The sequence below is a fragment of the Homarus americanus genome, unplaced genomic scaffold, assembly GCF_018991925.1.
Source record: "Homarus americanus isolate GMGI-L3 unplaced genomic scaffold, GMGI_Hamer_2.0 scaffold42442, whole genome shotgun sequence".
Lineage (NCBI taxonomy): Eukaryota > Metazoa > Arthropoda > Malacostraca > Decapoda > Nephropidae > Homarus > Homarus americanus.
In genome coordinates, this window is record NW_024742103.1 from 548,555 (window position 1) to 561,891 (window position 13,337).

General features: G+C 41.2%; 1 protein-coding gene across 2 annotated transcripts in view; it reads right to left on the reverse strand.

Moving 5' to 3' along the window:
* The window catches only part of LOC121876484 (putative neural-cadherin 2), a 63,075-nt gene that overhangs the window by 32,074 nt on the left and 17,664 nt on the right, over nucleotides 1-13,337 (reverse strand). For both annotated transcript variants that reach the window (XM_042381588.1, XM_042381587.1), the window contains exons 2-5: nucleotides 12,162-12,281; nucleotides 9,290-9,405; nucleotides 8,681-8,845; nucleotides 2,090-2,218 (exon numbers count right to left, since the gene is read on the reverse strand). In XM_042381588.1, coding sequence (XP_042237522.1) covers nucleotides 2,090-2,218; nucleotides 8,681-8,845; nucleotides 9,290-9,405; nucleotides 12,162-12,281 — 530 coding nt within the window. The remainder of the gene's footprint in view (nucleotides 1-2,089; nucleotides 2,219-8,680; nucleotides 8,846-9,289; nucleotides 9,406-12,161; nucleotides 12,282-13,337) is intronic.

The following is a 13,337-nucleotide window of genomic DNA, read 5'->3' on the forward strand; positions in this document are numbered from 1 at the left end:
GTCGACACTGCAGCTCACCAGCGAACGAGTAACATGATATTTTTCTTTCACCCAGAATGAGTTGGTTTGACTGTGGCTATTTCTGTTGTTTTTAGCTCAAATGTGCAGGACAATCATGGTAGGAATAACGCCTATTAAATGTTTATCTGTGTGTATTTAAGGGGAATTTCTTCAGTATTGTGGCTTTAAGTAAATAAATCTTTGTCTACTGGAATGGACTGTTGTGTTTTGACAATGGTGTTCAATATTTACGTTTGTTGCCGTCTCGTCTGGGTGTGGGGGAGGCGGGTGTGTGCAGGGTGTTGACACTGTTTACTGTTCTGGTCTTTACTAAACTTTGTGGTGTTGTAGTGTTCAGTGTTGTATTAAACTTAGTGTTATTATGCTGTTTAGTGTTTGTGTTACATCTTATACTAACTATCCATCGGGGATGGGGGTGGCAGCCTAAACATTGAGGCAGAAATAAAATGTTGACTAGAAAATAAAGTAAGGTAGTGTTTAGGTCAGGTAGAAAAACACAAATTCTTGAGTTGGTTTTCACTGAAGAAATTTATTTGCGATTCCGCAGGTGGAAACCTCTACAATTAGTGTGTGTGTGTGTGTGTGTGTGTGTGTGTGTGTGTCCATTAAATTGCAAAAACACAAAAAACTACAAAATTTTATCAAACTAAATCCTGGGTGAAAATGACCATTATAACTACGTGGGCGGCAACATAATGTTAAGCTGGATCAGTAGGCGTTTACTTCACAACATTAATTTTGTGTGTGCTCCTAAAGTTGATCTGTTCAACACTTATAAGTAAACGCTGACAATCACATACAGTGAAGCCTCTATTTAACGGACTATATGGAGAGGAAATTCCGTTATATCAATGGTCCGTTAGATGTGAAACCCCAATCTAGCGAACTATATAGAGATGAAAATCCGTTATGTCGAGGGACCATTAGATGTAAAATCCCCCCATTTAGCGGATTAATTGGAGAGAGAAGTCCGTTATATGGAGGCTTCACTGTATTAGCATCGGTCAGAGCAGGTCAGGAGGTCATGGCCCAGAGAGGGGCTAAACCAGGTCACTGTTATACTGTGTTATATTCTTTCTGTCTCTCTCTTCCTCAACACCACAATGCTGTCAGAGAAATCAAGAATTCACCCGGACTAAAATCATTAACTCCGGTGTTAGTTCCCTGAAATTGTGTTAACTATTATATTACCAGTATATAGTGGAGTGAAAATTATTCCCCTCTCTATAACTATCGGGTAGGATATTGTTTTCGATCATGTCTGCTTGTCTGTCTGTTTGTATAAGTCCCTAAAATAACTCTAAGGGAATAGTTTTGAAGATTTGAAGTGAATATAATGTGTATTTAAGTTTACCCTAAGTGTATATATCAGTGCTGGTTATATAAACTTTGACGAAGTTTTGAGATAATATTGGGACTTGCCGCCACCCCTTACGAACTACTGAACACATGATGATAAAAGCTGACAAACAAGTTGGTACACTCAGCTCCCTCAAGAATTCTAATATTGCCTGAGAAACTTTTAACACCTCGAAGATATGATGCAAAAGTGTGAGATGAACCCAACCAGCCAGCCGCCACTCACCCGACTTCTGAAGACTTCTCAAGAATCTTACTTAGGAAAGGGAAAAATGAATCACTTTTAAGAGAAGCATTTTTTGACCTTACACCTTTAATAAATTATTCTAAATCATGAATCTATTGTGAGTTTGACGTATAATTATTTTTTTTTATCATGGTTAGTCTTGGAAAATATTTGTCGATGTTAAAGGTTTGAGAAGATATTTTTGTTTATATCTTTATGAAGACTGATGTTCTTTCCTTCCGAGTTAAAGTTTGTTTTGAGAAGTTACTCCCTATCTATCTACCTATCTATCTATCTATCTATCTATCTATTTGCTCTCTCAACCTAGGTATCTCTCTGTCTGTCTGTCTGTTTCTCTGTAAATAAGACAAACGGATACACAAACACGTAAGCAATAAATATAAACTCAGACAGACAATAAGACAACCAGATTATAACACATGAACAGAGAGAGAGAGAGAGAGAGAAGCCACGAGGACTCACCCGAAGAAGATGAAGATGACCTGAAGAACGACTGACGGAGAAGCTGCTATTAGTAGTAGCCACTCCATCCCCTGTCAGAGTGTAGAGGAGTCGACCCTGGTCACTTACGTCGCCATCCACCGCTGACACCTGCACCATAACCAAGGAGACAAAGTGATCATCAGGAAGGGGGAACTCAAGTGTTAATTGGGAAGGGAGAACGAAGTGTGGACGAAACATTTGTCTTGATAGTGAGACATTAAGTATTTTTAGTCGTAAGGAGGAAGGAAGGTTGATGCGTGCAGGGAGAGAAGGATAAGTAAATATGTATGTATGTATGTATGTATGTATGTATGTATGTATGTATGTATGTATGTATGTCCATGCACGTGACGTTACAGCTGCTGATGGCCAAGTAGCAGCTGGTTTGTTGACATACCGAGGGTGGAAGAGCTCGTCACCAACAAAATAATATATCCTCATCACAAGTTATTCCACTGATGTTCCAATACTTTAACACACGAGGGTAAAACTCAAGGAGGTAATGGTCCAGTGTTTACAATAAATAAACAGTAAGAGACACGATGGACAACAGTAATAAAAGGAAATGGTTGGACGTCGAATGCACACACACACACACACACACACACACACACAACCACAAGGCTGCCCGAGGTAAGGTTTGTCGAAAGTTTGGGCAATATTGGAGCTGTTCGCTTTAAAAAAACAAACCGGAAATTATTTATTGTTACAGGTACAGGGAATAACAACATTTAAAATTCTCAAATAGAGTACTCTTGAATTTTATTACACAAATTTAACTCAATAGTGTTATAAAACGTATAGCAGTATTCTACCAGTCCTTCTTTCATTATCACAAATTTAATAGTAACTTTACAGCTGACTCAAACATGAGACGATACTAACTAGTCAATGATTTTTTTCCAAAGATTATTTTGTGTGTATGTGGGAGGCGAGGGGGGTAGAGGGGATGTATTTTTCACGTCAAATTTTCCTCACGGGAGACAAGAGAGATTTTGTAAGCTCGCTTTGGCAGGACACCTTCTTTTTTCTTTTTTTTTTTTGGAATTCGTAAAATAGAAACAGTAGAGTATTTTTTCTTATATCTGTGCCGAGGTAAACAAATATTGGTGTTTACGAAAAGAATAAAAAGCCGAATTTTTCACCCTCACACTGTAGTCTATGTTCACCCCGCGAAGTAGCCTTCTGTGTTTACTAGGAGGAGTCTAGGAACGGAGACTACTGGTTCGTGTTCTGCCTTGTGTATTGAATTTTGGTTACCTGCACACACACACACACACACACAGTACGTATACAACCAAGGAAAACAACGTTGGTGTTTGGTTGAGAGAGTAAATGAGAGAGAGAGAGAGAGAGAGAGAGAGAGAGAGAGAGAGAGAGAGAGAGAGAGAACAGAACCAGGATCAAGACTGAGACTGTATTCAAATGTTGGCCTTGTCGACATTTGCATATCAGTGTCGGGTGGTTGATGGTGCCAATAGAGACACACAATACACACACATTATCCGACCTCAAAGACACACACACACACCCTCCTCTCCTCCCTCTCCCGCTACTCGCCCCTCTCCTCCCTCTCCCCCTACTTGCCCCTCTCTTCTCCTCCCTCTCCTCTTCCCTCCCCCGAGAGCCGAATCTTGCCGAAATATAGCGAAGGAAATTCTTGTATTTACAGAACTTATCACAGGAGGAAAGATATACTGTAGGTCGTCTTGGGAACTGGGCAATAACTGGTCCTCCTCTTCCTTCGCCTTCTTCTCTTCCTCCTCCTCCTCTTCCTGTGCCTTCTTCTCTTCCTTCTTCTCCTCTTTCTTCGCCTTCTTCTCTTCCTCCTCCTCCTCTTCCTCCTCTTCCTCCTCCTCCTCTTCCTTCGCCTTCTTCTCTTCCTCCTCCTCTTCTTCCTTCACCTTCTTCTCTTCCTCCTTCTCCTCTTCCTCCTCTTCCTTCTCCTTCTCTTCCTTCGCCTTCTTCTCTTCCTCCTCCTCCTCTTCCTTCACTTCTCTTCCTCCTCCTCCTCCTCTTCCTTCGCCTTCTTCTCTTCCTCCTCTTCCTTCTCCTTCCCTCTTCCTTCGCTCTTCCTCTCCTCTCTTCCTTCACCTTCTTCTCTTCCTCCTCCCCCCTCCTCTTCCTTCACCTTCTTCGCCTTCTTCTCTTCCTCCTCCCCCTCCTCTTCCCTTCGCCTTCTTCTCTTCCTCCCCCCTCCTCTTCCCTTCCACCTTCTTCTCGTCCTCCTCCTCCTCTTCCTCCTCTTCCTTCTCCTTCTCTTCCTTCGCCTTCTTCTCTTCCTCCTTCTCCTCTTCCTTCGTCTTCTTCTCTTCCTTCTCTTCCTCTTCCTTGCCTTCTTCTCTTCCTCCTCCTCCTCTTCCTCCTCTTCCTCCTCCTCTTCCTTCGCCTTCTTCTCTTCCTCCTCCTCCTCTTCCTCCTCTTCCTTCTCCTCCCTCTTCCTTCGCCTTCTTCTCTTCCTTCTCCTCCTCTTCCTGCGCCTTCTTCTCTTCCTCCTCCTCCTCTTCCTTCACCTTCTTCTCTTCCTCCTCCTCCTCTTCCTCCTCTTCCTTCCCCTTCTCTTCCTTCGTCTTCTTCTCTTCCTCCTCCTCCTCTTCCTTCGCCTTCTTCTCTTCCTCCTCCTCCTCTTCCGTCGCCTTCTTCTCTTCCTCCCCCTCCTCCTCGCGTGGCCAAGATAGTGACTAACTGGAGCGGGTTCAGGAGTACACGTATCCCGGATATTCTGAATATCTCTCCCCTAAAGGTGAGCTTTGGTCTCAGGTGACGAGTCAGTCTTCGTCTAGGAAATATATTGAAGACTAAAATATTCCTAAGGGAGAGGGTGATTCCTTAGCAGTGAATGAGATGTAATTTACGTAAGGGTGATTTAAGGCAGTATTGTGATTTGTTATTGATTTGGGGATTTGTAGTTTTGTTTATTATTTATTAGAGAGGAAATAAACTGTCTCCTCTCTCCCGACACTTGACTCACTATTTACAAACGATATTTTTAAGAAACATTTTGTTTTTCCAAGATTACATTAAATATTATGTTTTATTTCTTAACATTCATATAATTCTGTGACGTAAATCATATCTTAAAAGCTATTTCTTATAATTTTTACTATTGAGACGAGTGAAGCTCAGTCAAACGCTCGCGGGGCAGAAATTTGAATTGCAAACCATTTGATCGCGGCGAACCTGAGCACAGTACAGCTGTTGGGTCGGTCAATATTTCGGGTCTTGTCGGGAATCAGGATTATGGGGAGTGTATCTGGTGACCTGGGTAAATCATCTACATCCATTTGTAAGGAATTCAGCGTGGAGGAAAGGTGAGGTGGGAGAGAGGAGGGTCGGTGAGGGAGGGAAGGAAGGAAGGAGGAGAGAGAGGGGGTGGTGGAAGGTTAGAAGAATGAGGGAAAAGAAGGTAGGTGGGAAAAGGGAAGGAGGTGGGAAGGAAGGTACCGTAGGTGGAAGGAAGGGACGGTAGGTGGGAAGGAAGGTAGGTGGGAAGGAAGGGACGGTAGGTGGGAAGGAAGGACAGGAGGTGGGAAGGAAGGGACGGGAGGTGGAAAGGAAGGGACGGAGGTGGAAGGAAGGTAGGTGGAAGGAAGGGACTGCAGGTGGAAGTGGGAAGGGACGGTAGGTGGGGGAAGGGAAGGTAGGTGGGAAGGAAGGGACGGGAGGTGGAAAGGAAGGGACGGGAGGTGGAAAGGAGGAGCGATGGAAAAGGAAGACAGGAAGGAATAGAAAATAGAGGTAAGAAGATAAAAAAGCATAAAACAGCTCTCACTCCTTTGATAACACTACAGCATCTACCCAACTCGAACAGTACCATACTTAAATAATCAACATAGAGACTTAGTGTGTGTTTATCTAAGGGCCATATCTATCGTTTTCTCTTCGCCAGACGTAAATAATCTGTACCAAAACTTGCTACGGGTGACTTTATTGCTTCGAGTTTGTCAGGCGCCGCGTGCAGGGGACTCTTGGTCGACTGTTTTGATCTGTCTCAAATTTTCTTCGCTTTCTACTGTTCAGGAGAGTCACGTCCTTGATGATAGAAGAGGTACTGGGTGTGTGTGTGTGTGTGTGTGAGAGAGAGAGAGAGAGAGAGAGAGAGAGAGAGAGAGAGAGAGAGAGAGAGAGATCACGTAAGAGGCTGATAAGAGTTCGTGACTTGAGTTGTTACAGGAAATTTAATCCGAGGAATGACAAGAGATACTGAGAACAGAAGCAGAGGTGCCTTGTGTGTGTGTGTGTGTGTGTGTGTGTGTGTGTGTGTGTGTGTGTGTGTGTGTGTGTGTGTGTTTGTGTGTGTGAGGAACAGATAGTAACACCAGCCTCACTCACTTTACGCTACCATTCAGTATGCAAAGCGAATGGCTACGAGGTGTTCTGGTAACGTGCAATTTACTTGGACCTGTCACACTAGACATAAGTTTTCGATGTTTATAAATGTTCATTGCGGCATTATGCAACAATACCCCGCAGTGACTTCAGACCAAAAAAAAAAAAGGGTAAATGAACTTAGTTATTTATATTATTTTTGTATTCTGGTACTGAAGAGCAACAATGGGCTGGGTGAATGTGTGTGGATGGAACGAGACTGAGTTTTAATAAGACGGTCTACGAGTGTGTTAATGAACATAGGATAAGTGAAATGGACCTAAATGTCTTTGTATATTATAAAAAAAGATGACAAAGTTTTTCAGAGATAACCTAACTTAACCTAACTTAACCACAACCTAACTTAACCAAACCAAACCTAACATAACTTAACCAAAACTTGACCTAACCTAACCAAAACTCCTTCAGGTAGCTTTAGGGTGTTAAATCATCGGGTGAAATAAGATGAGAGGCAAATCTTTAAATGATTCATAAGGTTTATTGAAACGAGAGAGAGAGAGAGAGAGAGAGAGAGAGAGAGAGAGAGAGAGAGAGAGAGAGAGAGAGAGAGAGAGAGAGATGATGGGGGAAGATCGAAAAAGAAGAAGAACGGAATCACTTCACAAATACAACCCCAGGAAGTGTGGCTGAGGTGTGTAAATACAGTATACACTCACCTACACTCGTCCTGTCGCCTCTCCTGAACCACGAACCCCTGAGATTCGGACTCGTGAACCCGAAGCACTAGACTGATGTATCATTCTGTCCATAAATGTTTCGGGTTCACGAGTCTGAATCTCAGGGGTTCGTGGTTCAGGAGAGGCGTCAGGACTTTTGTGGATGACTGTACAGCGAAAACAAAAGATAAAGAGGAGAAATGAAGAGAAGAGAAGAATACAAAAATAAAATTAGATAAAATACAAAATAATGAAATAAAAGTAACAAAAAATTGCCAATTTTTTTTAAAAGACAACAAAATAAAGTTCCTACAGGTATAACAAACAACATAGTTCCCCATTAAAAATAAAAAAAATCCCAAGAGGAATTTTATTGAATATATTTGAAAGATATGACCAAATTATCATAGACAAAATATTAACGTAATCTAATAGAGTGTGAGAGGTTTAACAGAGGAAAGTCCTAGATTAAATAACTCTCTATTAACCTGATAATAAAGAAAAAATATTACTTGTGGTTATAAACGTAAATATTATGTATGATTTTAATTTCCAAAGAGATTCATTGTAAGATTATCATACATACATACATACATACATACATACATACATACATACATACATACATACATACATACATACATACATACATAATGGTTACGTTAAAATATATTTTCGACGTTAACAAGAGTACCATTTAAAGCCAGGTTAAGACTACACCTCTACCAGGGACTAACACACACTCACACTTTCCCTTCATGTTAACAGTTGAGTAACACCATCTCCTGTCTATCTGTCTATCTGTCTACTGTATATGTCTGTCTGTCTCAACTACCGATCCATCCAAACTTTATTATGTCAATGAAATTTAATAGTCTTCTTGAGTTTCCCGTATCCCTGAGAGAGAGAGAGAGAGAGAGAGAGAGAGAGAGAGTCAACTGTACAACGATCAATCTCTCCCTCTGTCCAAACACGACCTTCCCTCTCCTCCTCTTCTCCTCACACCATCAATCAGTGGAATTTCTCAGACCCGTGTGTGTGTGTGTGTGTGTGTGTGTGTGTGTGTGTGTGTGTGTGTGTGTGTGTGTGTGTTTAAAATAATTCAGGGAGGGGGGTGATAGTGTATATATTTCTCCTCCTGTATGGTGTTTATGTAATGTCTTGAAATTCTTGTATCTGTAACTGTATTCATATCTGTTGTTTCGAGAGAGAGAGAGAGAGAGAGAGAGAGACGTGTTTGGGCAGCTGTATTTGCCCACCAACGCGAATATCTCTCCCGTGTGGTAAATACTGAACTGTATCGACGAGGCTGGTGGTGAACAGTGACAATGTTCTGGAGGACAATTTCTATCACCATTAGGTCTTAAAGAACAAAGAACTCACACACACGAACAAACAAACCAATAATTATGTGAATATTTGAATAATTTGTAGAAGCAAGTTTGATATCAATTCCGTGTTGTCTAATATTTGGTAATGACTGACAAACATATACATAAATACCTGGTGTTAAGTAGTATCTCACCTGTAGGATAGGTTTAGGTAGGTGTCGATCGTCCTCTTCCGTGATCTGGGTTTCGAACAGAGGCCTCGAGAAGGTAGGCGACTGGTCATTGGCGTCTAAAACTCTCACCCCCACTCTGACGAAGGCCCGCTCCTCTCCTGCTAAGGCGCTCAATATCACCTCATACTGTTCAGGGAGAGAAGAGGAGGACGAAGAGGAGGAGGAACAACAGGAAGAGGAAGGGAAGGAGGAGGAGGAGGAACAACAGGAAGAGGAAGGGAAGGAGGAGGAGGAGGAAGAGGAAGGGAAGGAGGAGGAGGAGGAGGAGGATGAGCCGTGTTACTGCCTGCTGGTGCCACCTGAGTAACACTATTGTCACATAACAAGACGTGATATTTTATACTGGGTGCTGAAGGTGTGTGTACAGCCCGCGGTACAACACTAGACTCTCATGTACCCAGTGTGTTGGTGTTGACTCGGATACTTGGTCAGGTTAGTATTTGACTTTACAGTGTTTTAAAAGGTTAATACTCTACATTATTATTATTATTATTATTAAACATGAACCTGGCAGAATCACACACGAACCCAGATGACCAGAGAGAGAGAGAGAGAGAGAGAGAGACTTACCATGTGTTTGGTTTCATAGTCGAGGGGCGCCGTGAGGGTGAGGTTACCACTGTACGCCCCTACAGTAAAGAGGCCGCCCACCGCCCCCGCCACCACCCCGTACATCACGCCCATACCTGTCCACAGTGATGTCATAGGTTAGATTAGGTTAGGTTAGGTTAGGTTAGGTTAGGTTAGGTTACACGTCTTTACATATCTAATTACTTTCGTTACTTAGTTATTAATTATTAGTGCCGGGAATGACAGGTTAAAAGGTAAACACTGTGGCCATATAGAGGTAGACCACTGTGGCCACGGGTAGATATATTAAGATACTGTGGCCATGGATAGATAAGCTATAGTCATCAGTGTGGCCCGAGAGAGAGGTGGGCAGGCAGAGACAAGTGGTAGGATACATCACTCTATAATATTACTCCCATTAACGTCCAGTTGGAATACCTGAAACGTAACTGATTAATTATTTATTCGACCTTTAAATATATAACCCTGAATTAATGGCTTTCAAAACATCGTCACCAAACAGCACGAACTTATTAATTTATGACGTTGGGATATCACAGCAGAATTGTCGTATATCGCTTTTGCCTATATCAATATGGTCGGTTGGAATAAATTATGAGAGAGAGATAGGTATATTATATATATATATACAGAAGGTTAATCCGTCTGTAAACTTTTATCTTAGGTTCGTAGTCCCTTCATCATCGCCGCCATGACGCTGACAACATCAACTCAGCAGCGTAGTCATTGATAATTTATTTAGTTTATTTCGCTTTTCTTCTCTTCCTCCTCCATTTATCTCTCTCTCTATCATCTCTCTCTTTCCAATGCTTCCTTCTTGTGCGGAATGAGGAAGAAAATATCTATTAAAAAAACTAATTAACTGGTAACTTTTTATTGGTGTAATTTGGGGTAACTTATTAAATAGCAAACTTTATAATAAAACCTCCATATAACGGACTTATTTTCCCATATAATCCGTTAGATGGGGGGTTTCACATCTAACGGACCCTCGATATATCGGACTTTCCTCCCCCGATAGTCCGTTAAATAGAGGTATATGGTAAGCCAACACTAACAAGCTCGGGCAGATACGGGAAGATCCTCTTAGCGTGAAGTAATCCTCTCGAGCAGGGATCATAGCTCACTCTAACAAGGGGGGGAACGTACTGGGCATATACCGTGTTAAATACGTTCTCGATAAAATACAGAGGCCGATCAAAACAGCAATGAAAACTTAGGGTTAGGTTAGGTTAGGTTAGGTTAGGTATTTTCAAGCAGGGATAAGCTGACTGGCGAGCGAGGAGGAACTGAATCCATCACTAGCAAGTCTACGGACCTGGCGCACCCACATTCAACCACCCAGCGGTAACTCCTCCCACGAGACTGATAAACAAAACAGTATCGCTTAAACTCTCTTCAACGACCACTGATGATACTGAAGGAACGTGAGGAATATTACTTTACTTTAATGTACCAATTATTATTCATAGGAGAAGAGAGAGAGAGAGAGAGAGAGAGATTGTTTTAGGTTAGCAAGCAGGTAGGCGACGTGCCATCCTGCAAGACTTCTCGTCAACAGGGGCGGATCCAGGGGGGAGGGAGGGTTCCCGTGGGTCTGGACACCCCCTTTTTATCAGAAAATTCCAATACTTTTTCTTTAATACAGTATTGTACTCAGGCGTTTTTGTATAGTAAAAAGTAATGAATATTGGCTTCAAAATATCTCTTAATATCAAGTGATATTCCTGGATCGGCCGCTGGTCAACGATTCTCCTTTATTTTTGTGCCTGGGGTTAACGACCTCTCTACACATGCGGATTAATCCATTATATAATTTACGAATAAAATATATATAAATTCCTAAAGTTAAGCCATTGTTTATAAAGATCAAAGGTTCAAGTATCCGAATAAAAACACCATAGTTTCACGTAATTTCCATCAAATTGTATTTCTTTAGGAAAAATAAACAGGTACAGGACTTACACCTTCTAGGAATTAATGAGAGATAAAGTAATTTGAAAACTGTTACATGATTGAGTGAACTTTGATTTAGTTAAGAGACTAAAGAAATTAATGGTTGGGAGGGACTGGCTGACTCGTTTACCCGTGACTGACGTTCATCGTTCATTACACACAGTTACAAGTGAACAATTGTTAGGGAATAATTATATATAAACTGTTTGTGAAGAGCCGTGAATTCATAGGATATGAGTCAGTCTTTGAGTCCCTCTGTAAATTGAGTGTTTCAGTTGTGTTATATATATTTGTTTAATTCGTGGATTAATTAAGTATTGTCTACTCTAAGAACCCCCCCCCCCCACCACCACCCACAGCCTGGCTATCCACAAGACAAAACTATTGCTTTTTGATTAACATGTAATAAAACACCGCCTCAGATTTCACCGTTTCGTGGGAATTAAATGCTCTTAATGCCGACCTGGTGCAGTGAATATTTTAAATGTGTTATAATGTGAATTTTGCTGCAACATTCGGTACTAGAGACACATGGAGTAGTCGATTGGTTGTTTCACCTTCACATTCATCTGTCAAGGAAACATTGGTATACAGGTCAGGGTGTGTTAGGTATTTAATAAGTAATCGTCTTCAATTATTGATGGACTTTCATAACTTTAGTAAATAAGACCTAAACAGTCGGGGTTTATAAGTTCACTCCCTCCCAAACAACACTCAGGTTAAGTCAGTTCGGAGACTCATTCCCGTGTCTCAAAAGTTTCACCACCGGGAACGAACTTTTATATCCGACTTTACTTAAGTTGTAAAACGCTGGAGCGAAGAGTCTGTTGTCTGTTACAAAGATAAATACACAATGATGGTGAGAAGAGACACGGATAGGAAGCACTGTACTGACTGGTGGTGTTGGAGGCGGCGTGGAGAGTGAGCAGTAGGACGGGCGCCGTGTTTTCCTGGACGAACACCTCGTAGGAAGGCTTCGTGAAGGCCAGGTTACCCACGCCCGTTAACTGTGTCACTGTAGGGGGAGAGAAACAATTATCATTATTAAGTTGGTAATATTTACATCATTATGAGGTAGAGGAGGTCAGTGACTCTCTCCTCCATCACAATAAAAAATAAATAATTATAGGAGTGCCTGGAGCAGACTTTTCTATGAACATTACTTATAAAATAAATTAATAAGTGTACATAGTGTAGTAGGATTTACATTTATAAAATTATCCTAAGTAGTATTATCACTGTACAGACGTATTACCGGGAGGTGAATAGTATAATAAAGATTCATTATTTGTCTCTACCTGAAATTATAAAAAAACCCTCGTTGCCTCTAGTTCACAGAGAGAGATAATGAGGTTAACATCAAAGGGTTACCAAAAGTTTACAACACACACACACATACAAGAGTCTTCATCTAGTATAGCCACTCTAACTCTGTAATGCATTATTATATATTTTAGGAAATGTTGATAATATTTTTATATGAATTTAGGCAAAGGTTACCCCCATCTTGTAGGATCACCATAATATTTCTCCAGGAAGCATATGTACGTTTCCTGCCACCCCAGAATGTTGTGTGTGTGTGTGTGTGTGTGTGTGTGTGTGTGTGTGTGTGTAGACTGTTGCTAAGTTTACGTGCGGTTCTAGGTTTTGTGAAAATAGAAGATGATGCTTTTGAGGTGTTTCATAAATCATTTTAGGGTGCTCATTACCTTGCCAGTGAACAGTTTAGGTTGAAAAAGAATATAAAAGAAAAATCACTTACTGCTGAGGTTAAAATCGATTGATATTGTTTGGTACAACTCTTGTGGTCTCAATTTACCATAAACAGATGTGCTTTTGAAAGGTAAATGATGCACTTCCTATATATATGGAATTGAATTGAAACTTTCCCAATACGTTGATTCTATATCTCTCGTGTTGGCTGTTGTCCGTTATTGGTATGTAAAAATGTCTTGTCGAGAGCAATTGACTGAAGAAGTTGCCAGGTGATGTTTATGTTACATTATTCTAACTCGAGAACCCCCAACCCTGTCTGCCTGGGGTTTCATTCAAACCTTCTCTGAACCTACCC